Below are 25,288 nucleotides of genomic sequence, written 5' to 3' on the forward strand. Positions count from 1 at the left end.
ACAGTGTTGTGTTGGTTTCTGCCATACAACAGTGTGAATCAGCCATTAGTATCCATGTGTCCCTTCTCTCTTGAACCTCCTTCCCACCCTCTACCCCACCCACCCCTCTAGGTTGTTACAGAGCACTGGGTTGAGCTCTCTGTGTTATACAGCAGCTTCCCACTGGCTATCTATTTGACATGTGGTAATGTATATGTTTCAGTGTTACTTTCTCAATTTGTCCCACCCTCTCCTTCCCCCACTGGGTCTACAAGTCTTTTCTTTACCTCTGCATCTCTATTCCTGCCCTGCAAAGAGGCTCATCAGTACCATTTTTCTAGATTCCATATATATGCATTAATATACAATAATTTTTTTCTCTTTCTGACTTACTTCACTCTGTTAAAAGGCTCTAGGTTCATTCACCTCACTAGAACTGACTCAAATGTGTTCGTTTTTTACGGCTGAGTAATATTCCCTTGTATGTATGTACCACAATTTCTTTATCCATTCATCTTTTGATGGACATCTAGGTTGCTTCTGTGTCCCAGCTATTATAAATAGTGCTGCAGTGAACATTGTGGTACATGTTATCTTTTTCAATTATGGTTTTCTCAGAGTATATACCCAGTAGTGGAATTGCTGGGTCGTATGGTAGTTTTATTCCTAGTTTTTGAAGGAATCTCCATACTGTTCTGCATAGTGGCTGTATCAATTTACATTCCTACCAACAGTGCAGGAGGGTTCCCTTTTCTCCACATCTTGTCCAGCACTTACTGTTTGTAGATTTTTCGATTATGGCCATTCGGACCAGTGTGAGGTGATACCTCATTGTAGTTTTGATTTGCATTTCTCTAATAATGAGAGATGTTGAGCACCTTTTCATGCATTTATTGGTCATCTGTATGTCTTTGGAGAAATGTCTGTTTAGGTCTTCTGTCCATTTTTTGATTGGGTTGTTTGTTCTTCTGATATTGAGCTGCTTATATATTTTGGAGATTAATCCTTTGTCCATTGATTGCTTCATTTGCAATTATTTTTCCCATTCTGAGAGCTGTCTTTTCGTTTTGTTTATGGTTTCTTTTGCTGTGTGAAAGCTTTAAAGTTTAGTTAGGTCCCATTTGTTTTTATTTCCATTACTCTAGGAGGTGGGTCATAGAAGATCTTGCTGCAATTTATATCAAAGAGTGTTCTGCCTATGTTTTCCTCTTAGTCTCTGATGATTACATTTAGGTGTTTAATCCATTTTTAGTTTATTTTTGTGTATTTAGTTTTGTGTATAGTTTATTTTCCTAACAAGGAAGTATTCTAATTTTATTCTTTTACATGTAGCTGTCCAGTTTTCCCAGCACCACTTATTGAAGAAATTGTCTTTTCTCCATTGTATATTCTTGCCTCCTTTGTCAAAGATAAGATGACCATAAGTGTGTGGGTTTATCTTTGGGCTTTCTTTCTAGTTCCATTGGTCTATATTTCTGTTTTTGTGCCAGTACCATACTTTCTTGATGACTGTAGCTTTACAGTATAGTCTGAAATCAGGAAGGTTGAGTCCTTCAGCTCCATTTTACTTTCTCAAGATTGCTTAGGTTGTTCAGAGTCTTTTGTGTTTCCATACAAATTATCAGATTTTTTGTTCTAGTTTTGTGAAAAATGACATTGGTAATTTGATAGGGATTGCACTGAATCTGTAGATTGCTTTAGGTAGTATAGTCATTTTAACAATATTGATTCTTTCAATCCAAGAACATGGTATATCTTTAGAGAGCTTTTTTTTTTTTAAATAAACTTTTATTTGGGAATAGTTTTAGATTTATTAAAAAACTTCAAAAATAAAAATGTATCCTTTACCCAGATTCAAATTTTATTACTATTTTATCCTACAGTTTCATCCTTTGTGCTATTTTATCACTGTATGTATCTCTGGAATTCTATTTCTGAATCATTGAGGTAAGTTACATTTACATAGCACATCATCCCTAAATATTTTAGTGTATATTTTCAAAGAATAGGGATAATCTCTTCAGTTCAGTTGAGTTCAGTCACTCAGTCATGTCTGACTCTTTGTGATCCCATGGACTGCATCATGCCAGGCCTCCTGTCCATCACCAGCTCCTGGAATTTACTCAAACTTATGTCCATTGAGTTGGTGATGCTATCCAACCATCTCATCTTCTGTTGTCCCCTTCTCCTCCTGCCCTCAATCTTTCCCAGCGTCAGGGTCTTTTCAAATGAGTCAGTTCTTCACATCAGGTGGCCAGAGTATTGGATTTTCAGCTGCAGCATTAGTCCTTCCAATGAATATTCAGGACTGATTTCCTTTAGGATGGACTGGTTGGATCTCCTCACAGTCCAAGGGACTCTCAAGAGTCTTCTCCAACACCACAGTTCAGAAGCATCAGTTCTTCAGCATTTAACTTCCTTTATAGTCCAACTCTTACATCCATACATGACTACTGGAAAAACCATAGTTTTGACTAGATGGACCTTTGTTGGCCAAGTAATGTCTCTGCTTTTTAATATGCTGTCTAGGTTGGTCATAACTTTCCTTCCAAGGAGCAAGTATCTTTTAGTTTCATGACTGCAGTCACCATCTGCAGTGATTTTGGAGCACAAAAAGATAAAGTCAGCCACTGTTTCCACTGTTTCCCCATCTATTTGCCATGAAGTGATGGGACCAGATGCCATGATCTTAGTTTTCTTTTACTCTCTTGTATAACTGCAATTAACTTACTAACTTTAACTTTTTATTTTTCTGGAAGCTGCACAGAATAGATATGCCACAATTACCTCACTAGTTGTCTGTTGATGGAGATTAGTGTTTAAGGATACAAGGCTAAAAGGCTAAAGAAGGAAGCTACGTGATGAGAAAAAAAGCAAACGAATAGAACTGGAAACAATCTAAATGTCTGTCACCAGAAAAAGGGATAAAATGTGACACAGTCAGACATGGTGTATTAAACAACCATAGATACCAGCAGCAGGAATGGATCTAACATTATATCGAGTGTGAAAGGCAAATCTTAGGAAACTATGTACAGTATGATGCCATTTTTATTAAGCTCAAAAAAGAAGTTAAAGTAAATATATAGGTATATTTATATGTATGATAAAACTATGTTTAAAAAAAGTTCATGTAAGCAAAATTCAGGATATTAGTTACCTCTGGAGGGAGAACCACAGAGGGAGTACTAAAGGAGGAGTCCATGGGCAGATGTAACAGTTGGTTTGTTTGTATATTCTTTGCATCCCTAGCTACTCTTTGACAGTAGGAATCATGCAGTGCTTCTGTTTGTCATCCGTAAGACTTCATGGGCTTCCATGGTGGCTCGGTGGTAAAAAATCTGCCTGGTAATGCAGGAGCTGCAAGAGATTCATGTTTGATCACTGGGTCGGGAAATGGCTACCCACTCCAGTATTCTTGCCTGGAGAATTCCATGGACTGAGGAGCCTGGCGAGCTTTAGTCCACAGGGTCACAAAGTCAGACATGATTGAGCAGGTGCACGCGCACACACACACACACACACACACACGTAAGACCTCATATATAGTACAATTCTGTATACGTGGAAAAGAACTCTGTTTGTTGATTAAATGATTTGAAATAGCTGAAAAACAGAATTAAATACTTTATTTAGAGAAGATTTCAAATACATTTGTTGGGGATTTTTTTCTACCTAAGTAGTAAGCTTACAGTCTGCTGCTTTTGTATTTATTATGTATCAGGGGGCTATTAAATAGTGGCATTTGGCTGAAAAAATAAAAAAGCATTCCACTGACATTTTAGTGGTAAATGCATAAGGGATGTAATTTCTGCTTATAAGTAAGGACATTTACAAACTCGATTTATGGGTGTGTCAGTATCACTCATGAAAACCGCTTGTGAGATTAATAATCTTATCAGTTCTTCATACTGCTCACCCATGTACCGAAACCAGTAGTTAATTACCCCAGTCAGAAAGTGTATGTTTGAGGCTACATGGATGACTTTTTTTTAGAAAAATAATACCTGATATTTGCAAAGTGAAGCCAGTGATTTCATGTGAACTGTCTGTGACTTAGTTCGATCCTGTGTCAGTACCCACCCCTGGTACCCAGCGTGTTCAGCCCAGGCCTCCCCCAAACTCTGCTTCCCAGGAGAAGGAATGAGAACCAAGTTCTGTACTCGCCTAAGGAAAACCGAGTAATGACAAAGGTTATGCTGTGCTTAGCTGCTCAGTCGTGTCTGACTCTTTGCGACTCCATGGACTGCAGCCCGCCAGGCTCCTCTGTCTATGGAATTCTCCAGGCAAGAACACTAGAGTGGGTTGCCATGCCCTCCTCCAGGAGATCTTCCCAACCCAGGGATCGAACCCAGGTCTCCTGCATTGCAGTTGGATTCTTTACCGACTGAGCCACCAGGGAAGCCCAATGACAAAGGTTAGCCTGCTGCAAAAATGATCATGTAACCCTGCCAAGATCAAATGGAAATTATTTGGGGATTGTCTGCTCTTCTGGATACCAGCTTCTAATATGCTTTAGTACAGATAGGTGAATTTAAATGTAGGTATTCCACAATAAGCAGAATGTTTGGAGGAGAATGTCGGTAGGTTTTTCCCAACTCTGATCCTGAGGCCAAACCAAATGAGCGTCTCCTGTTCAGTTGGTCATCGGTTCATAAATTTGTATTTGTTCATAATGTTTATCTTGGTCTGGGCAAGTCGACAGCATGTTTCTGAAATGGTCTTATCCCCAGGACCAAGACTATATTTCACATAAAGTAATGTATTCACCATAGCCTTTCAGAAGACTAGATTTTGAATATAAAAAAGTATATTTCTTGTTAATTCTGATAGATTTACAACAATTAAGATAATTCTAGCAGACCAGAAATGAGAATTGAACTGTTTTATGAATCATAATGCGTGTGGAATTCATTTTATCCTTCCTCCATAAATAATACATTACAGTGCTTTGTCATCTCTTCTGACATAGTTTTATTCTTTATTAATTTCCCTTTGCCATAGAAAGTCTTATTTTAGGTTTGGGTTAACAGGTGCACGTAGCATTAGCTTTTTCTCAGCTGAATTTTTGCTTCGAAACAACAATAAGTAAGGGTGTGGCACTGTGCCTTTTTTTAATAGCAAAGCAGGAAGTTCACCTCTGACAGGGTATTGTAATCAGGTTTATCACAAGAGCCTGCTGTTGTGTAACAGAAACTCTAGCTTGTCCTTACCTGTCTTCAGGCATTGCTTCATGAAGGAAAATAAACTCAGTGGAATATTTGTGAAATTCAATAAAATGCTTTCCCAAGCACGCCATTTTTAATGCATGCTAGAACAATTGATTATAGCCTTGTGGTCTTTTAAAAAACATATTCGCCTTGGGATTTCTTAATATTGTAATTAAATGAATCTATAGCCCTCTAGAAGCCCCATGTGTCATATTTACTATACGTTTTAGACTCATCCTCCACTGTGTCTACTAATAGTACATACTCCCTCCCCCCCTCCCCCACATTTTTCAAGAAAAGTGGAGAAGGTTTGGGATGCCTTCAGATGACTGTTTATTTAGTTGACAGGCAGCTTTTCTTCATTGTACGCTTTGCATTTGCTCACAAAAGTGCATTCACTATTCCATAGTATGTTGAAACTTTTAAATGGAAACAGCTTTTGGTTAACAAAGGAAGCATTTTCTTCCCTCCCTTCATGTCTTAGCTTTCTCTACTAAGTCTTGGCTTCTTCAGCAGCTGTACCTCCACCAGAAATGACAAAAGGTGCGATTGTTCTGGGAGATGGTGATGAAGATAATGCCAGTGGAGTTTTGTGTGTGTGGGCTGCTTGGGACTGTTTTTCTTCTGTGTTTGGTTTTGTTTTGTTTTTGTTATTCCAGAAAGTTGAGCACACCTTAAAAGAAAAAAAAAAACCAAAGGGAGGAGGGAAAAAAAGGCTTTAAAGACCCTTAAACCTTTATCCTGTGTGAACTATTTCTTTCCATTAAATTGTTCTGTTAATATTCAAGTGGGCCCCAATAACAACAAATCTGACAAAACTCACTTTATAACATAGGGGAGTGGAATCCAGAGTAGAGAGTATTGATGTGGTTTGTTTCTTCTTCCAAGCGGGCCATGGGTTTGTCTTTCTGCCATTACTCTGACTTGAGTCAAGTTCAGGAGAGGAAACAGGTGTGAAAATTAAGTTTTAGAATTTCCAACCATCTCCTTTTTCTGAGTTGTGATTTCCAACTCCTGGGAGGTAAACTGTTTCATTTTCTTTAAATTTAAAGATAACCTCCTCCTCTTTTTTTCTGCCTCTGTCTCTTCTGCTGCTTTATTTTTGAGTCAAATTTCTGAAGTGTGGTGCTGATCTGAAGCTTCATTTATTTCTAGCAAAAATCTTTCAGTTCATCTGGTAGAATAAACTAAAAATCTATTCCTTTTCAGAGACACCATCTCTGTATAGAGTAGCAGATAAGCAAATTGCTGCTTAAGCCAAAATTGGGCCTAAACAGACTTTTCTCTTACAGGTGGAATTTATTCTGCCAGTGACTTAGCAGACAGTGGAGCTACTTGTGTATTTTCAGCCTTGTTTTCTTTTTTTTTTTTAATCTTTATGTGTTTTAAACCCACAGACCAATTTCTAAACAGTTAGTATGTAACATACATATTATTGTACCCCGGTCCTTGACAGTGATTCTAAGGCCTCTCAAGAATTAGTCATTTCGTCATCCCTCACTAGACTCAGCAAGAAGCAATAAAGAGGAACCTGGAAATCCATTCTGAAGTACGTCTCCAGCTTTGTGAATGTTGATCAACAACATTCTGATCTCTCTGAATGAGTGAAAAGAAAAGATGCAGTGCTGGTTCAGCCAAACCCACTGAGTGGCACTTTGCCATGATGATTCATTTTGCCTCGGAGCAATCTTAACGCCCTTTGTGAAACTAGGTCCCTGTTGGTTTAAGGAAGAAAAAGACTCCTCCAGAGCTGTCAGTCACTCTCTGAGCCCCTCCAGGTGACTATCTCGCTGGATCAAGCTTTAATACACTCTGAGTTTTCAAACTTTACTCCAGATTTTTTCACCCTCTTCCTCTGTAGGCCGCATGTCACTCTTGGGATTGTTTGTGCAACCTCTGTTAGAGTAATCATCTAGCAGCTTTGAAATCTACCTGAGGGAAACTGAGAGGAGCGTAATGATAACAGGTGTTCTCAGGTTCCCTCACTCCCACTCCCTTCCAGGATTACTACTGCTAGGCAGCGTGAATAGAAACCAGCTGACGTGCTCTTTTGTTCCTGGCTTTCCGCAGCATCTTAGCCATCGCTGGAATGTGTGGGTACACTTCTCTCATCAGGCTTGTGAACTAAAACCGTCAGAGCGTCTCTTCCAGGCTCCAGGAAGGAGTGGAGAGCCGCTTCATTTTATTTTATTATTATCTTGCACAAGAATATTGTGGAGAGTTTGTTTAAACTACAACTTCCTAGACCTAGTGTTAGGGATGGATTTATGAAGTCTGGTGTGGGATTGAGGACTTTTAAATCAGCGTCTTACAAGTGGTTCTGATAGAAATATGCTCTGAGCAATACAGACTAGTCTTTTCATCTCTGCCTCTGTGTGTCTTATGCTATTGCATCTTGTTCCACAAAAAAAACTTAGAGGGAAAAGTAAATTAATTCGGGGATAACCAAAGACCAGTATAAAACAAAGTACTATGGAGAAGGAAATGGCAACCCACTCCAGTATTCTTGCCTGGAAAAGTCCATGGACAGAGGAGTCTGGCGGGCTGAAGTCCATGGGATTACATGACTGAGCATGTGTGCACAAGGGTGGAGGGAAATGGGTTGGTAGCAATAAAGTGGTAGAACTGAAAAAAAAAAAAAAAAAAACAAAGTACTATTATACCTAAACTAAACATGTCAAGTTTTAAACAGTATTCTAGTAGTGCTCTTATTCTACTTAACACACAGATTCCAAATGAAATATAGTACAAATGCCCAGCAACTTTTATTACATCCTTCCTTTAGGTGTATTCTATACATGCATACATTTTTCTGAAAGTCAAAATAACACTTTCTTGGTGGCTCAGACGATAAAGCGTCTGCCTACAATGCGGGAGACCCGGGTTCAATCCCTGGATCAGGAAGATCCCCTGGAGAAGGAAATGGCAACCCACTCCAGAAATCTTGCCTGGAGAATCCCATGGACGGAGGATCCAGTTAGGCTACAGTCCATGGGGTCGCAAAGAGTCACACAACTGAGCGACTTCACTTTAACACAGTCGTTAAATGTTTACTGTAATTATTTTATATCCATGTTTTGGAATCTTGTCAAAATGAGAGCCTTCTACCATTCTCCGGGCTAAGGACAATGGCACGAAAACAAAAATGTGATCCTGTGATCACATTCTCTACAACAGCGCCGTGTCATAGTCCTGCCAGTCTCCTGCCCCAGGTTGGATGCTTTGCTGAGCTGGTGGTGCAGGCCCCTAGAGTGGCCTGACTTGGGTGGAATAGGAGCAGATGTGTGGGGGGGTTAGTCCGTAGCCAATCCCTGTAGAGCCAGTTGGGCCACCATTTCACGTGATGTTGGAGGCAGAAGGTAGCGGATGTCAGTGTGGATATTGTGTGTGTGTGTGTTCAGTCGCTAAGTCATGTCCGACTCTTTGCGACCTCATGGACTGCAGCACACCAGGCTCCTCTGTCCTTCACTATTTCCCGGAGTTTGCTCAAATTCATTTCCATTAAGTCAGTGATGCCATCTAACCATCTCATCCTCTGCCGCCCTCTTCTCCTTTTGCCTTCAGTCTTTCCCAATATCAGGGTCTTTTCCAATGAGTCAGCTCTTTGCATCAGGTGGCCAAAGTATTGGAGCTTCAGCATCAACATCAGTCCTTCCAAGGAATATTCAGGACTGATTTCCTTTAGGATGGACTGGTTTGATCTCCTTGCAATTCAAGCGACTCTCAAGAGTCTTCTCCAGCACCACAGTTCGAAAGTGTTAATTCTTTTTTGCTTACTAGATTCCTTTTCATTAATGATCTTACTATTACTTGTCAAGAAGTTATTATCCATTAAGTTGATTTTCTGAGGTGATTATTTTTCAAAGAGGAACATTCACTGCTCTAGTGTTTGTTTGCAGATAAAAGTACTTAATTTCATCTCCTACCTGCATTATTTAAAAGGATTGTATGCTAAGTCACTTTAGTCATGTCCGACTCTTTGCAGCTCCATGACTAGAATTCCTGTGTCCGTGGAATTCTCCAGGCAAGAATACTGGAGTGGGTTGCCATTTCTTTCTCCAGGGGATCTTCCCGATCCAGGGATTAAACCCCAATCTCCTGCATTACAGCAGAGTCTTTACCGTTTAAGGCACCAGAGGGGAACAGGATTAGGGTTACCATAAATCTTGTCAGTAACATTAATTGTTAACTTGAGAAGATTCTTCAAATTCTGAGCAACTTGATGCAGATGTCTAAATGAGTTGATTTTATAAAGATAAAAAGACAGCTTTTCCCAAAGGTCACTTAGATAGAGTGTATGTTTTCATTTTTAACTTTTTTTGTGTGGCTCTTTTCAGTTTATTGCATGTAGGAGTTACACTAGTCCAAGTTAAAAAGCAAACCCAAAATTATGGTTACATTATACAGGCTGTGAGGTTTTTAAACTTGTGAGTAGGGACAGAAGGGAAATTCTACTCATTGCAGGGAAATCCTCACTTAAGCTTCAGTGAGCCAAAAGCACTTAAAATCCGTGAGCCTTCAGCTGGTCGTCCTTAGCCAGTCCAGTCTCCACCAGGAACTGGCATATGTTCTTGTGCTGGTCACCCTGTAGCTGAATTCCTTCTCCATATTCTGGATGCTCAATTGCAGTACCTTTGCAGGCAAATTTCTTCTTAAATGCCTTCACTAGTTTCTTTTTATCATCATCATCAGCGATCTCTTAGACGGTAGTAAGGGTCTTCCTGCTGTTTCTCTATTGAATTCTTGTATGGATATAATCCTCAGTGCCAGCAGGAAGCAGATCATCACCCTCACTTACATCAGCAAAGGGTCGGAAGAGTGGAGGTTCTGGATAGGGGACATACAATATGATTCCTTTTCCTCAGTGGAAATGGCCTGCGGAAGGTGGCGGCGGGACAAAGCAGGTGGGGGGACAGAGCCTCCATCAGGAAGCGAGGGGAGGCCGCTGAGTCCCTGGCAGCAGCTCAGTGACTGGGTCATTTTTTTCCTTTTTAAATTTACAGATTAAAATACAGTTGTTAATAGTATTTTCGTATACAAGTAGAATTACTGTACCTCAGCATTTAGAACAGACTTAAAAGGCCACATTGCTATTTGGTTAGACAGAAATTTACTTTGTATTCTTCAGCTACAGGTTGATCATATGTTAATAATATAGCATAAACTAAAAGCCTTTTCTCCCTAATAAAACTCAAAAAAGTTTAGATACTGAAATACTGGTATCAAAATAAATACAATACAAAGAAGGTTGTAACCTCAGGCAAAGTAAAATTGGACATAGTTATAAATTCTGGAAATTTGCAGTTTGTTTTCTGTAAGTAAGTAAAGTCACTCAGTCATGTCCAACTCTTTGCGACCCCATGGACTATGGCCCGCCATGGAATTTCTGTCCATGGAATTTTCCAGGCGAGAGTACTGGAGCAGGTTGCCATTTCCTTCTCCAAGGGATCTTCCCAACCCAGGGGTTGAACCCGGGTCTCCAGCATTGCAGGCAGACACTGTACCATCTGAGCCAGCACCATTATAAAGTATTCCCTTGTGCTTTATAATTGCATGTAAGCTGAATGTGCCAAAGTAACATTGAACAGAGAAGTATTCGTTCCTTCACTTGGTTCCCAAACACCTTCATACATTTAGAAAATGGGCAAGACTTGACATAGTAATATTATTGGTATAAATTGTTGGGAAACAGATTTTCACTTAGAATAAGGAAGAACTTTGTAATGATTAAATGCATTAAAAATTGAATAGACTACCTTCAGGAAAGGTATTGAGTTCCCATCACTGGAGATTTACAAGAGCTAGACATACACCTGCTAGGGGTTTTGTAAATTTAGACCAGATACCTTTAAAGGTCTTGCCAACTCTGAATTTGCTGGTTGGATGATTTCTCCTATAGGGTGCTATATGAAGTAATTGTTACACAAAATAGTTTACTAAACTTTCCCTCTTAGCATGTTTTTTTAAGCGAGACATACATACAGAAAAGTGAACATATCACAAATGTACCCAACCTGATGAACTTTCATTACCTGAACCATCCCCCTAGATCAAAAAACAACCATCTCTGCACCCCAGAAGCTCCATCCTATCCCCACTTCCAGTCGTGATCACCTGCACCCTGAGAGTAATCTCACTCTTGACTTCCAGTCAACTTTAATAAATATTGCCAAACAGATTTCCAGAATGTTTGTATTCTGGCCTAATTTTAACGAGGTCCAACATGTCAGAAATGTTAGTTTTTCTGAAATCCCATAGATCTTAAAAAAAAAATGTTGGTTGTAGCACTCAACAGCTATCTTATCCTATAGTTATCTTTGAACACTGACCTCCTTTTCTAGAGTATATATTCCTTGAAGAGATCACTTTATTCATCTTTATATTTCCTGAAGTATCTTACATAGAATAGACTCTAAATTTAATATTTTTATGTGAATGGATAAGTAAATAAGGAAAAATTGTATGTAGTATCAATGAGAAGAATGTTTGGAAATTGCAAAAATATAAATAGCATACCAAATTAGCTACAAGGGTGCTCGTAAAATGAACAGAATTAATTTATTAATATTGGCTCATACATTTTCCTGAATTCTGTAAGGTACTCTTTCTTATAGACTAACATATGAGAAAATAGAAAGCTGAATTGCACGTTTTTAACTATAAGACTTAAGCCCTGGTGTCATCTCCAACACAGAAGCGTGTGAATGTTATGTAACACTGAATTGAATCTGTTAGCTGTGAATTGGAAGGTTGGCGAGAGGGTGCTGGTTAGGGAAGGCGAGAGGGAAGTCCTGCTTTGCTGGGATTGTGACGACATCGTAATTCCAGTAGGATTACAGCTTTATCCCAGATTCTTCCATGATTGGCAAGAAGTAATGGTTTTACTATATCATGGGTAAGGCCAGTAAGAATTGTTTGAGCCAGATAGAATTTTAGTGGCTTTTAAATTTATAACTATTACTGTTTAAAACAGTTCAGTGAGGATATTTGGGGTTTATGGGTGTTTCTCCTTAATGTTTTTAATCTATACTCCAAGTTTTATTCAGTGAATACATGTTATTTTTAAAATCAGAAAGTAGTTTTTAAAATAATTTATGTTGCAGAAATTACTACCTTGACTCTCTCTTTCATTCCAGTCTTGGCCTAACTATGAAGTTATCTTTAAAAAAATAATTGAAGTTGCCACATTTTTAGATTTGCCACGTTTTCCAGACATAACTGAAAACTGCTATCTTCATCCAAACATCTTGTGTATGAAATACTTGATGGAGGTCAATCTCCCTGGTAAGTGTGAGGTATATATGGTGAATAAGCCTTGACTTATTGAATTATTATGAAAAATGTATCAAATCCTCTCAATCAGAGACTATTAGAGTCACCTGACAGGGTCCATAGTAACATGAAGCTTAATTTCAAAATTCTTTCTTAAAATGTTTTGGACCATTTAAAATGGTTAAAAGGACACTATTCAGAAGTAATGAGCTCTATTTTGGGTGAGAGGGATAAGCTTGAGATAATGTTTGGTTTTTACAGTAAGTTTTTGCTGAATACAAGTAACACATGATTCAGTATGTATTATTAATTACTTAGGCACCTCCACTGAAAAAGGGCAGCACTCCTTCATTTGCATGAAGCGTGATTAGTAAATAAAGAATTCTAATTTTTAAAATCCCAGAAGTTAATCTGCAGTGATATTTTTATTGTTTAGTAACACATTTCTATTTCCAGTCCCTGAGACAAATGGAGATGAAGGTCTGGTAGGATGCAAAGGCAGCCTCACTAGCCCTTGTTCACAATACACCAAGACACAGGTCACCCCAGCGGAATTCGTCGATGGAATCTATTCCTGAATTTCTTGCTAAACTAGAAATGTGAGAAATGCAGGGTTTCTATTCTTAACAGAAAATACAAACATGGCGTGACTATATTATTGCTTATGCAATATAAAAAAATGTGATTGAATTTATTTTTAATAGGAAAGGAAAAGACATGTTATATGAAAAAGACAATATACAAAACTGCATGTATAATATAATTTTAGCTATAAAAATAAACATAAATTGGAGTAACATATATACACAAATGTAAATATTAAGTCTTCTAAAATATTTTTTAAAGAGGAAAAAATAAGCTTCTCAAATGTATCATTTATTAAGCTAAGGAATGTATGTGTCTTGCTGTAACTTCAGAAGTCACTGGCTCTTTGATTAAGATTCCAGAATTTGGGAAGTCTGATTTCTGCACTTTGGCATGTTACATATATCAGTTTATTGTTTTGGATTTTGGTTTTTTGATTTACTTTCGGAGTGGTTTTTTTAAAATATGGCCAGTTCCTGTGTTCTGTTATATACTTCAAAATCCTAAGCTCATAATGGGGAACTCTAAGATATGGAAAGAATGCAAGGAATTACCAAAATATAACTGGCTCGGGCTGGGTTATGGCAAGTGTCTAGCTCACATAGTCGCTATTGGACAGAAATGATGGTGGCAGTGTTTTCTGACCAGTGTGTGTAACTTAATAGTATTTCTCACCTAACTCTTCCTGAGAGTAACAAGTAGAATTAAAGCCACTATAATATACAGAGAGAGACTGCTCTCATCTGATGTTTTAAAGTGCTGTTTTAGAGACCATATTAAAAAGAGCCAGGATAGAGAAATTTTACTTCCCACAAAGTGTTCAATAGAAATAATTTGGAATATAGATAAAAAACTATACACAAATGTTATTGACCTTATTTGTAATACTGAGAAATCAGAAATAAATGTCCAATGGAAAGGTAATGTTTAAGTAAATATTTTGTATATTCAATGGAACCGTGTGCATCTTTTAAAATCATGTTTGTGAAGAGTATATAAAAGTATGGGAAATGTTTATGTCATAATAGAAAAGGAAATAGGCCAAATTATAAATTATATATAATATAATCATAGCTATATAAAATTAAAATATTCATGAAAATATTGGAAATAAATTTACCCAAATATTTAAGTGCTATTTCTAAGTTATAGTAATGCATTTTTTCTTTCTTCCCACTTTATGTATCTTATAAATGTCCTATACTGAGTTTGTATTATTGGGAGGAAACAGTAAACAAAATAGATCTACAAACTAAGATGTGGTGATCCCTTCAAAATTACATTCTAAAATGTGACGTTGATTGGGCTCCTACCCATGAGATTATAAGAAGACTTCTAGAATATTGCCATTTTCAAAGCTGAAAGTTTGCACTCTACAGTTCTCTTGTGCTATTGATCAAAAAGAAGAGATCTGTGTACTTGGCCCTTTTTCAAAGAGAGGTTTTCGGGTTCCCAGAAAGCTAAAAGTGGTTTTAAGCATGCTGGGGCAACGAATGCCCCTCCTCAGTGCCTTTATGTATGACAATGTCGTCTCTGGAACTGGGCAGAAAGCAGCTTCCAGCAAGCATGTCACACACACACACCCTTGCTGAGTAAGCACTGCTTCTTTGGTGGCTCTGACTGAACTCCAAATACATCTCTTAGTTTTGTCCCTCATTCTGGGACTGAGGAGCCGGCCAGAGAGAATTCCTGGCAGCTTTCATAATCATGTCTGTTTAATTTGTGGGGAACCCTGTAGAGTTTCCAAAGTGCCTTCATCTGTATTACCTCATCTGTTGAAGGTGGAAAGGGAGGACGGGTGGGTGTTCTCATCTCAGATGAAACGTATGACGCCTGGCTGCTGATGGCCAAGGCGTCATATAATACTCCAGGTCACGTAATACTCCAGGTCAGAATCTTAGTTTTTCTCTCCTGTCCTGGCTTCCTTCCTCATAATTTCTTCCATTTGCTTTTTATTAGTGTGTACTTTTAGTATAAGAGAAGCAATTCAAGATATTAATTTTAAATAAATAGGGGAGACATTTTTCAAGAAATACCATTTTTATAGTAATAAAATTCTGTATTTAATACTATATATAGAGACATATATATACTGTGTGTAATATTATTTGTACTGTTACAAAAGTATTGTATACTACATTAAGAGAATAGAATCAATAGAACATAATGACTGACAGTATATAGGAAATGCAATACAACTTGTTATGCTCTTGTAAATAACAACTGTTCTACTTGAATTTAATCAAAATATAGGTACTTCAGTTAGTAAGTAAAGAAATTCGCTTAGTAATTCAGTGTTTTCAAAGTATAATTCACTTGTCCTATCTTTTTAATGTTTATCCTCACCGTAATGCCTTTTACAAATGAAGAAACTGAGGTTGAGTGGCTCTAGTCTGGAGTCACAAAGCTCATGATTAGAAAGCCTAAATATATAGGCTGTAGGTGTTCTGGCTCCAAGTCCCAAGTTACTCAGCCTTGAATAATAGATGAGTCTGTGCTGAGCGTATAATTTCTTTGGGAAAGCAGTGCAGCGGGTGAGATGCACACTGGCCTTCCAGTGTGCTAGCCAGGCTCCCTAGCTTCCCGAGTGCATATTTTTAGAGAAGCCCTTGGTCTTACAGGAAAGTTAGTTTCAGGTAAATGCAAATTGCCGTAGAAACATAGACAAGGAGCATGGATGAAGCAACAGAAGATGGATGTGTGCCTGTGTATTCAGTGCCAAGATGTGTCCCATAGATAGCAGGCGTTTTGGGAAGTCAGAATTGGAGAAGATAGACCTTGCCAGGATTCAACCATTTGTTTTTCTATACACATTTCATTTTTTGGTTTATTTATACACAAAATGGTATGTCTCAGAGTTCTGGCATAGTATCATATTTTAAGATAAAGCTTATCTCATGGATATATACATTAGTATGGTCTCATTAACAAAAGAGTTTAATTTCACATTTTTCTGTTTTATTCTTCAACAGATGAAATGCATAATTTAACCTGCCTAGTGGTAAAAGCAACTGGAATAGGAGAAGTGGATTTTCTAAGATTTGATCCTATAGCTAAAAAGGCAAAAACTGTTAAATATGATGTGCAAGCTGTAGCTGTCATTGTAGTGGCATTGAAACTGCTCTTTTTATTAGATGACAATTTAGAATGGTAAGTGTATGTCAGCCTTAGGAGGAAAAAATTGTATCATTTTCCACTAATTATTCAGAGTAAAGGACTCCATATGTTATATCTCAGTAGAAAGTAGAGACTCTCAGTTGTTATAGAACACTGACTAGTAGCAGCAATTACTCCTTACCTAATGTTTTGGCTCAGGTATTTGTTAGAGATTTCATTCTCCTTTAGTAAGTTGTTTGGATCATGTTTTCTTCCATTTTTAGGAAGCTACACATGTGTCTCATTCTCCTGAGTTTTAAAGCATCATACACAAATTCTAAACAGTCACTTAGCACTTCATCTGTGTACCTTTTGATTTCTGGCACTATGTATCTTCAAAGATCATCTGCAAAGTGAAAGAATCTTAAAATGCCAACAAAGAGTGGCAGTGTCTTCTTCCCTATTTCAGTACTTGCTTCTGCATTAAAAGTTGGCATCAGTTTCAAGTACTGTTCTATACTTTTCTTTCAGAAGAATTCAAAATTTAACTGTCTTCAAATGAATGATTTCCAAATAAATTGATTTGTTTATTTGTATCTCCAGGTCTTTGTCTAATATTGCAGAGAAATATAATGAAAAGAACAAAGAAGGTACCTTTTTTTTTTTTTAGTCAATCAAGTGATTGTAAAAGGTGAATTAGAAGAAGAAACTCTGAGAAATATATAAATTGTACCTTGTATCAGACTGTTTATATGTGTAATTATCTAATATATCTTCTATTCTTGAGGAGATAATAGTCAAATATAAGAGAAACAGACATGTAAAAAGATGGTTTCAATATGTGTAATCTAGAAAAATAGTAAAGATGTTATTTGCAAAGCAGAAATAGAAACACAGCTGTAGAGAAGAAACGTTTGCTTACCAAAGGGGAAAAGGCAGGGGGATGGGGTGAGTTGGGAGATTGGGATTGCATATCTACACGACTGTGTATGAATAGGTCACTAATGAGAACCTGCTTAGAGCTGCGGGAGCCCTGCTCAGTGCTCTGTGGTGGCTTTAACTGGAAGAAAGTCCAGAAGAGGGGAACACGTGTGTATGTGTGGCTGGTTCAGCAGAAACTGACCCCACAGTGTAAAGCAACTATATTCCAATTTTTTTTAAGGTAGTTTTGGTGTAATACAGGGCCACAGTACAGGTGAGAGTTCAGAATGGAAGGGGGTGACAGCAGAGTGCTCACAAGTCATATTAGAGCGTGGAGATAGTCAGCCCCTCCAAGGGCTGGCACATAAATGTTTAGTCAGATCAGTGAATAAAGACTCAAATGAGCAGCATGTGTTATAATAATGTGACATATTTGGTTAGTAATCATGGATTTCATTTCTTTCAGATAAACCATGGTTTGATTTCAGAAAATGGTACCAAGTTATGAAGAACGCTATTGATGAGAAAAAACAAAAGTGGGAGGAAGCCAGGGCAAAGTATGTTACCTCTTCTAGCTTTAGATTCACCTACTTTATTTTTTAAGTCTATTGCTTTACATCTGAAAGCTCAAGTTTCATCAGTTCAGACTCACCAGCATTATGACCCTTTTTTCTAGAATTAACCCCTCTGACTAAACTAACTTTTAAAAATATTTCTATTAACTATTAGTGAGTAAAAGTCGCTCAGTCGTGTCCGACTCTTTGCGACCCCATAAGCCATATAATCCACGGAATTCTCCAGGCCAGAATACTGGAGTGGGTAGCCTTTCCCTTCTCCAGGGGATCTTCCCAACCCAAGAATCAAACCGGGGTCTCCTGCATTGCAGGCGGATTCTTTACCAACTGAGCTATCAGGGAAGCCCCATAATGTCCTTTTAGGGGCGTCCCTGGTGGTCCAATGGTTAAGACTCCACACTGCCAATGCAAGGGAGGTGAGATCCATCCCTGGTCAGGGAACTAAGATCCCACATGCCACACAGTGTGGCCAGAAGATTGAAAAAATAGTAATATTAGTGTCCTCCTCCTGATCCAGAATCCAGTCCAGGGAGCTGTATTGTACTCAGTACTCATCTTTTCGTAATCTGCATGACTCTCCTCTGCATTTCTGGTATTCCTTCCTCTTTCGTTTCCCACAGTGGATCAGTTCCCATCTGTGCTTCCCACTATTACAAAAGACTGCAAACGTCAGCCTGTGTCATTTATAACTGGACTGTTCCTCCAAAATAAAGTTCCCTATAAAAATCCAAACAAAGCAAAGCAGAAAGAGAGTAGATATTTAATTCATTCATTCTCACTGTTTGACCTCGAGTTCTTCTCATGTAGGTCCATTCTTGTTGTTTAGTTGCTAAGTTGTGTCCAACTCTTCGTGATCCCATGGACTGCAGCATGCCAGATTCCTCTGTCCATGGGGTTTCCCAGGCAAGAATACTGGAGTGGGTTGCTGTTTCCTTCTCCAGGGGATCTTCTCGACCAGGGATCAAATCCGCATCTCCTGAATTGGCAGGCAGGTTCTTTACCACTGAGCAACAGGGAAGCCCACCCAGGTCCACTGTGGCAGAGTGGAAAGAGCATAGCATTAGAGAATGCAGGGGTGCATCCTGATTGTTAAAACCAGCTGTTTAACTGTGGCCCGGTTACTTAACTTAGCCTCAGTGCCCTGAAATGTAGTCAGCTCATAAATTTTCGGAGATACTGTCTTATGTGGTAGAGGGTACATTGCTATAGGTTTCTGATTTGAACGGGTTTTATATCTATTCTTGGAACTTTGAGTCTCTGTGAGACTTTGAAGAAAAGGTTAACATTTCTGTAGTGTATGTAATTTTGCAACAGTACTCATTTGATCAAGTCATTTTATATCCTCTGAGAAAAATCAAGATTCCTCAAATTAGTTAAAATGATAACTCCAGTTTCCTCATCAATAAAGGAAGGCTAATGATGCCTTCTTGATATTCTTAATCACAAAGTAAATTTCAGTGTTTGCAGATAGAATTAGATTATTTCTCCTCTACATTTAAGAGAGCTTTTAAATCAAGAAACAGACTTCCAGGGATGAATAAAGCGCTGTGGGAGAAAGGATCCTTGCTGAAGAGGGGAGGAGATGGGCAGTTTCTTCCTGTTCAGGTTGGACAGATAGTGAGAGTGAGCTTCTGACAGCTGTGGGCACCCGGGGAATGGAGGCCTTCCTCTTTTCTGTTGGAGAAGGAATGTCTTTAGTCATTGGCTCTCAGCAGGCACAAGAGTAGCAGCGAGAACAGAAGGCTCTCCTGAGTTCTTAGGTAATCTTGGAGAGCCAGCCATCGGACCTTCCTTTTCTGGTGCCGCTGTGGTGGTCCCGACCAATACTGAAAGGCTAGTTATTCAGGGGCCATGCCACTTGGGCATCTCAGGGTTGAATAGGTGCCCATTCGTGAACCCAAACCAGGCACCAACTTACACTTCAGACATACCTGTTAGAGCCAAGATTCTTCCTGCAGTGCCTCAGTCAGCTGTGCATCAAAAGGCTCACTGACTTTTAGCTACTTTAAGGAAGAATTTAGTGACCAAAAAACGTATGTCTAGTTTCAAAGTGGCATTTTCCAGACGGACTCCAGGCCTCTGGGAAGAGCTTGTCCAAGGGATCTGTTACCAAGATCCTTCATAGAGTCTGTGTTTTGGGATGAGTGAGATGACTTGTAAGTCACTGCTGACTGCTCTGTGGGCACAGAGCTCCTATGTATGCACATCACCTGTTCTACCCTTCCCCATCTCTGTTGTTGACATAAATTTCTAATTTTTCTCTCTATTCTTCTAGACATCATCTTCCATATTGTCAGGTAAAAGTTGTTAAGTATTTTCTACAGCTCAGCATAGGTCTCTATGCATGGGATTATGAGAAACACTAATAAACTGTAGTTGAAAACCTAAAAATAACTTTAGAGAGTGCTTTGACTTCCAGTTTTCATGGAAGAAAATTTAAAAGCATGTGCAGAAGATCTTTGCAGCCTTTCAGGTTAGACAAAAATTTTCTCAGATATGATACCAACGGCATGATCCATAAAAGAAAAAAAAAAAGATAGACTTCATCAAAAGAAAGAACTTCTCTTCTAAAAACACTGTTAAGAGAAGATACAGGCTAGGAGAAAATATGTTCAAATCACATATCTGATAGAAGGTTTGTATCCAAAATATATGAAGAATTTTCATATAAGAAAACAACTCAGTTTTTTAAATGGGCCAAAAGTAAGTTCACACAGAAAACCTATATATGAATACATGTAGATTTTATACGTCATTCACAAGTAAACGAATGAAACGTTGTGGCCAAAAACTGGCAACAACCCAGATGCCCTTCAGGTGGTAATGGATAAACAAACTGTAGCATATCTGTAAAATGAAATACTCTTCAGTACTAGAAAGGAATAAGTTTCTGATACATCCAGAAATGTGAATGAATCATAAATACATTATGCTAATGAAAGATTCAAAAGGTTATATACAGTCTAATTTCATTTATATGACTTTCTGGAAAAGGCTAAGCTGTAAGAATAGAGAAACAGATTGTTGGTTGAGACCAAGTTTAGCTGAGGATCAGGGCAGGAGTTGACCTTCAAAAGGCATGGGAGATTTGGGAGTGTGGAACTGTTGCGTGGACTAATCATGGTGGTGATTACACAACTGTATGTGTCTATCTAAACTAGTGCAGCTATACACTGAACAGGGTCGGTTTTGCTACATATAAATTATACACGTAATATACAGCAGTGGGGAACCAAATCCCGAGGGAAGGCTGGACAGACAGAGCATAGAGGACCTTGTGGCTTCCTGGAGAAAATATCGAGACTTCGTGGTGGGCCTCTATTTTTTGTAGTTTTGAAAAGAGGTAAACAAAGTAAAGTAAATGTTTAAAGAAGGACTGTCTGACGATTGTTAATCATTTTCGATGGCCCACCTTTCCCATCTTCTGTGCCTATGACCTCAAGGAAGTAATGACACCTCTTTGACTGCAGCATAATTGCCGCCTGTGTGGGCGTTTACTATAAATGCATAAGAAAATCCATCTAAATGAGGCAGTCACAAGGCGTTTTTAACAGTGAGTTTATCTAGGGAGTGGGATTAAACTGTTTAGGAACTTCTGTATTATTAAGAGATTTTTTTTTTTGCCTTGAATATATTGTCACTTTTATTATTTGATAAATAAATAACAAAAAGATATTTGAAAGAATCACGGATGACAAGCTTTCTGAATATTTAAATGTGGTATGATTTAGTTCACACGTAATTTTCAGGAAGACCATGACCTATTCACAGTGATTACACCTCTGCATTAGAAGGCGGGCACTTACTGTTCACTTTGTACAACTTGTCAGAGTCAGAAGTACCACTACTTTATCTGCAGCAGAAGGGTGTTCTGCAAAGACAAGGAGGAACAGCTTTTTTCTTAGGTGGCCTCACTTTATGAGAACATACAGCATGGGAATTTTATGATGAAGGTATAATCAGTCATTTCTTTGTAATCTTATGGCATCTGGGAGGTTTGGGGTGGAACTTATTCTTCAGTTGACTTCTTGCCTCCTGCAGTGCCACTCACTCACGTCTAGGTCATGAGTGCTACAGAGACGCATGTCAGCAGGTCTTTCTAAGCCAGAGCTATTATATGAGGATCGGGAATTTCAGATACTGCCATTGAGAAACTTCTCTGAAGTGTGTTGAGGCCCATTTCATCTCCATCCTGCTCCAAATGCGTCTTTATCTTGGCAGGTTTCTGTGGAAAGGTGAAAAGCCACTCTACTACTCAGCCATTGATAGGCCAGTGGTGTATAAAAGAAGAGGTGAGTGGGGTTTCTTCTCGTTAACACCAAGTAACAGCCCAGCTATAGAAAAGCTAAGTGTTTTCAATTGAAAAGTGAACGCATAAGTCCTTTTCTCAGTTGTTTAACAAGTGTCCCATTGCACATCCAGAGAAACGTCCTTCTCTGTTAAAAATGTCAGTAGAAATCTATTTCAGGAACATTGCGATATTCAAACAGAACTTAAGTTCTCGCCAAAATCTTAAATGCTATATATCTATACTTTCAGAACTCTTTATTTGGAGAACTGCTTTTTTAGGTTGTTTTTTTGTTTTGTTTTGTTTCTGTGATAAAATATAGATAACATAAAATTTACCTTTTTAGCCTTTTCAAGTTGTTCCTCGCCATCCCTCTTCCAGTGTCAGTTTCCCCTAGTTATGCTCTTCCATCACCGTGGAGCACTTACAAAACTACAAAACCACCATTGGTGCATTACTATCAAGTAAACTACAGATTTTATTTGCCATTTAATGTGAGTTTTTATTTCATTTCTTTTCCCTTCATTTCCAGAAATGGTGGTGAATCTACAGAAACAGTTTAGCACACTGGTAGATTCAGCACCAAACATTGAAAAAACAAAGCCTTCAAGTTTTCAGTTCAACTGGACTGAAGAGGACAGCGAGAGGCCTTGTTTCCATGGTCATAGCCTCCAGGGAGTCCTGCAGCAGAAAGGCCAGTCCCTGACAACCAAGAATTCCCTCTACTGGCTGAGTACTCAGAAGTTCTGTAAAAGGTATGCGATGCTCTTAGAAATCATGGGATAAAAACCACCCTGAAACCTCTAGTTTGGCCTGAAATAGTAGTCTTTTCTCCTTAAAAAAAAAAGAAAGGCCACCTATGATTTAAAGGAGTTGGTCATAATGACAGGCAGATGTGTTATTGGTTGGACTTTAGAAGATGGTGAGCTTATAGTCAAGACCCACACATGGGACAGGAAGTTAGGACCTGATGCGTTAGTACCATCTGCCTTGTCTGCCTGCATAGTCGGTCCTTGGGGGTTAGTGGGGAACCTACACCTTTGTGCTCTTCACTTGGCACGATCAGTGCATTTTTGGATGTTCTTCATGGGTGTAATCCTGTAACGTAAGACAGTTAGTTACAAATAGACCTTGGTATAATCAGAGATGAAATAACCAAGATTTTTTTCTCTGCGTGAGTTCTAAGGCTAAGCAGTACACTCTGTGCATCAAGCATGGTTATCACCATGGTTTTAGGTACCAAAATCATCTGTCAAATTACCTTGCCTATTCAGATCATAGCCTAGAACCACATAGTAAGCAAAAAAGGGTCCAGCTCACCAATAAAATGGCCACTGAGTCCATAACTAACGCATATACACTCCTCTCAGGAAGCCCTCTAGTCCCTCACTCTGCCGGGAGGTATGTGTCCATCAGGCTAAGTTGTCTGATTTCCAGATTCCTCGCCATCAGAAGATGCAGAGTAGGCAGGAGACTGAGAGGTGTCTGCTGCTGAATGTCTTGACAGCAAATATAAGTGGTACTCATTTGACAAACAATAGAGGAACCAGCCACAGAAGCAGACAAAAGAACTCAAATTACAGTGGTCTGAAGTTCATTCATGACACACAATAGCGCCACAGAACTGAATAAACTTGACCATGTCCCTGCTTTAGCATGTCCCCAAATTATGTGCATTCTCTTTGGGTTTGTTTTTCTTACCTGTATTTTCTAATATTTCCACAATAAAAGTGGACAACTTGTCACCATATAATTTTAAAGGAGGGCTTCCCTGGTGGCTAAAGGCTTTTGAAAATAGGCTGAATGTTCTCTGATTAATAATAACCAAATAATATATAACTCAATTTTAAAATATGTCTATCCAAAATGGTTAAAATGAAATGTTTTGATGCTTAAAAGAGCAGATCTTCAGCAACATGGAGAATTTTATTACACAGGAGGACTCAGTTTTGAGGGTTCAGAAGAGACAAGCTTTGTACTGGGAAATAATTTTGACAACACTCAGGCCTTGAGAACTAAGCAGAGAAAGGCTGAGAGCCCTTCAGATCATGAGGGTGTTTATCCTTCTTGTCTGAGGCGGAGCTAACAACCTGGATGAATTTAAATGATTGTAAGTTATATTTGGTTTTATCACTTAAAACTTTAGGAAAATTTAAATTTTCTGAGTTTATGAGAAGGGATGTAATCCTTAAAAGATACTGTTGTTGATTCAACTTAGAAATAAAAAGTTCTCACTACAATATTGTAAAGTACTTAGCCTCCAACTAAAATAGATAAATTAAAAAAAAATAAAAATAAAATCCTACTGTACACATTTTCTTATCTTTTTGTTGTAGAAATAGAGCTTTCTTTATGGTCCCTAGGCAAGGAAAACAATATTTTCACCCTTTTTGTGATAATATTTTGTCTGAGTCTCTCTTCATAGAGCTAAAATTAAAAATTAGAAAAGAAGAAAAGAGGGCACCATATTTGTGAGAATTCATATAAATGGCTTATATTCTATTTCCAATCAATGCACAAGCAGTTGAGGCTTTTAAATTTCCTACTAGTGAACATAGTAGGGTATATTATTAAAATAGGCTTAAGATTTTAAGTGAAAATTTTAAAATCAGTTTTAAAGGAATATAGGGAAAGTGAACATTTTTGAGCCCTTACTTTGTGCCAGCTGTTGGATAAGTGCTTAATATATATTCTCATTCATTCCTCTTTTCATCTTATGAGGTGGTTATTTTTTTTCTGTTTTGCAGATGAAAGAACCAAGAGTATTTATCCATAGTCACAACTGATGGGTGTCTGAGTTCTATGGTGCAAATACAAACATTCTTTCAGGAATTTAGGGCCATATTTGTTACATAAATCATTGTCTAAATGTTTATACCATCTATATATTGTTCACTTGTTTTTAAAACTATTTATTATGGAAAACTTCAAGTATATTCAAAGGTAGAGAGCACAGTATAATTAATGCCCCCTACCCATAGTCACCCCCACATTAACAACTTTCCATGTGGCTAGACTTGTTTTCCCCATGCCCCAGCCAGCTCACTGCTTTACCTGTCTACTCCCAGATTATTTGGAAGCAAGTCCAAACATCATAATTTTCTCAAACAAAGCCATAATACCATTAATCTGACATTAAAAACTAATAGTAATTCCTTAATCTCATCAAACATGCAGTCAATGTCTAGATTTACCTGATTGTCAACAGTAAGTTTTTAAATAACTCAGAATCCACATAAAGTCCTTACATTGCCGGTGGTAGAGATAGCCCTTAAATACTTTAGTTCATAAATTCCCCCTTTATCTCTTTTATTTCCCCCTTGCAGTTTACTTATTGAGTAATCCAGGTCATGTGTCCTGTA

At 38.2% G+C, this 25,288-nt stretch overlaps 1 protein-coding gene and 1 pseudogene across 4 annotated transcripts in view; one reads left to right on the top strand and one right to left on the bottom strand.

Moving 5' to 3' along the window:
- The window catches only part of TAF1B (TATA-box binding protein associated factor, RNA polymerase I subunit B), a 52,048-nt gene that overhangs the window by 25,778 nt on the left and 982 nt on the right, over positions 1 to 25,288 (top strand). For all 4 annotated transcript variants that reach the window (XM_061154799.1, XM_061154800.1, XM_061154801.1 and 1 more), the window contains 6 exons: positions 12,326 to 12,473; positions 16,019 to 16,196; positions 16,746 to 16,792; positions 17,530 to 17,620; positions 21,860 to 21,930; positions 22,459 to 22,681. In XM_061154799.1, the coding sequence (XP_061010782.1) occupies positions 12,326 to 12,473; positions 16,019 to 16,196; positions 16,746 to 16,792; positions 17,530 to 17,620; positions 21,860 to 21,930; positions 22,459 to 22,681 (758 nt within the window). The remainder of the gene's footprint in view (positions 1 to 12,325; positions 12,474 to 16,018; positions 16,197 to 16,745; positions 16,793 to 17,529; positions 17,621 to 21,859; positions 21,931 to 22,458; positions 22,682 to 25,288) is intronic.
- LOC133065448 (eukaryotic translation initiation factor 1-like) lies at positions 9,412 to 10,315 on the bottom strand (annotated as a pseudogene).

This window comes from Dama dama, chromosome 11 (genome assembly GCF_033118175.1).
Source record: "Dama dama isolate Ldn47 chromosome 11, ASM3311817v1, whole genome shotgun sequence".
NCBI classification, from domain to species: domain Eukaryota; kingdom Metazoa; phylum Chordata; class Mammalia; order Artiodactyla; family Cervidae; genus Dama; species Dama dama.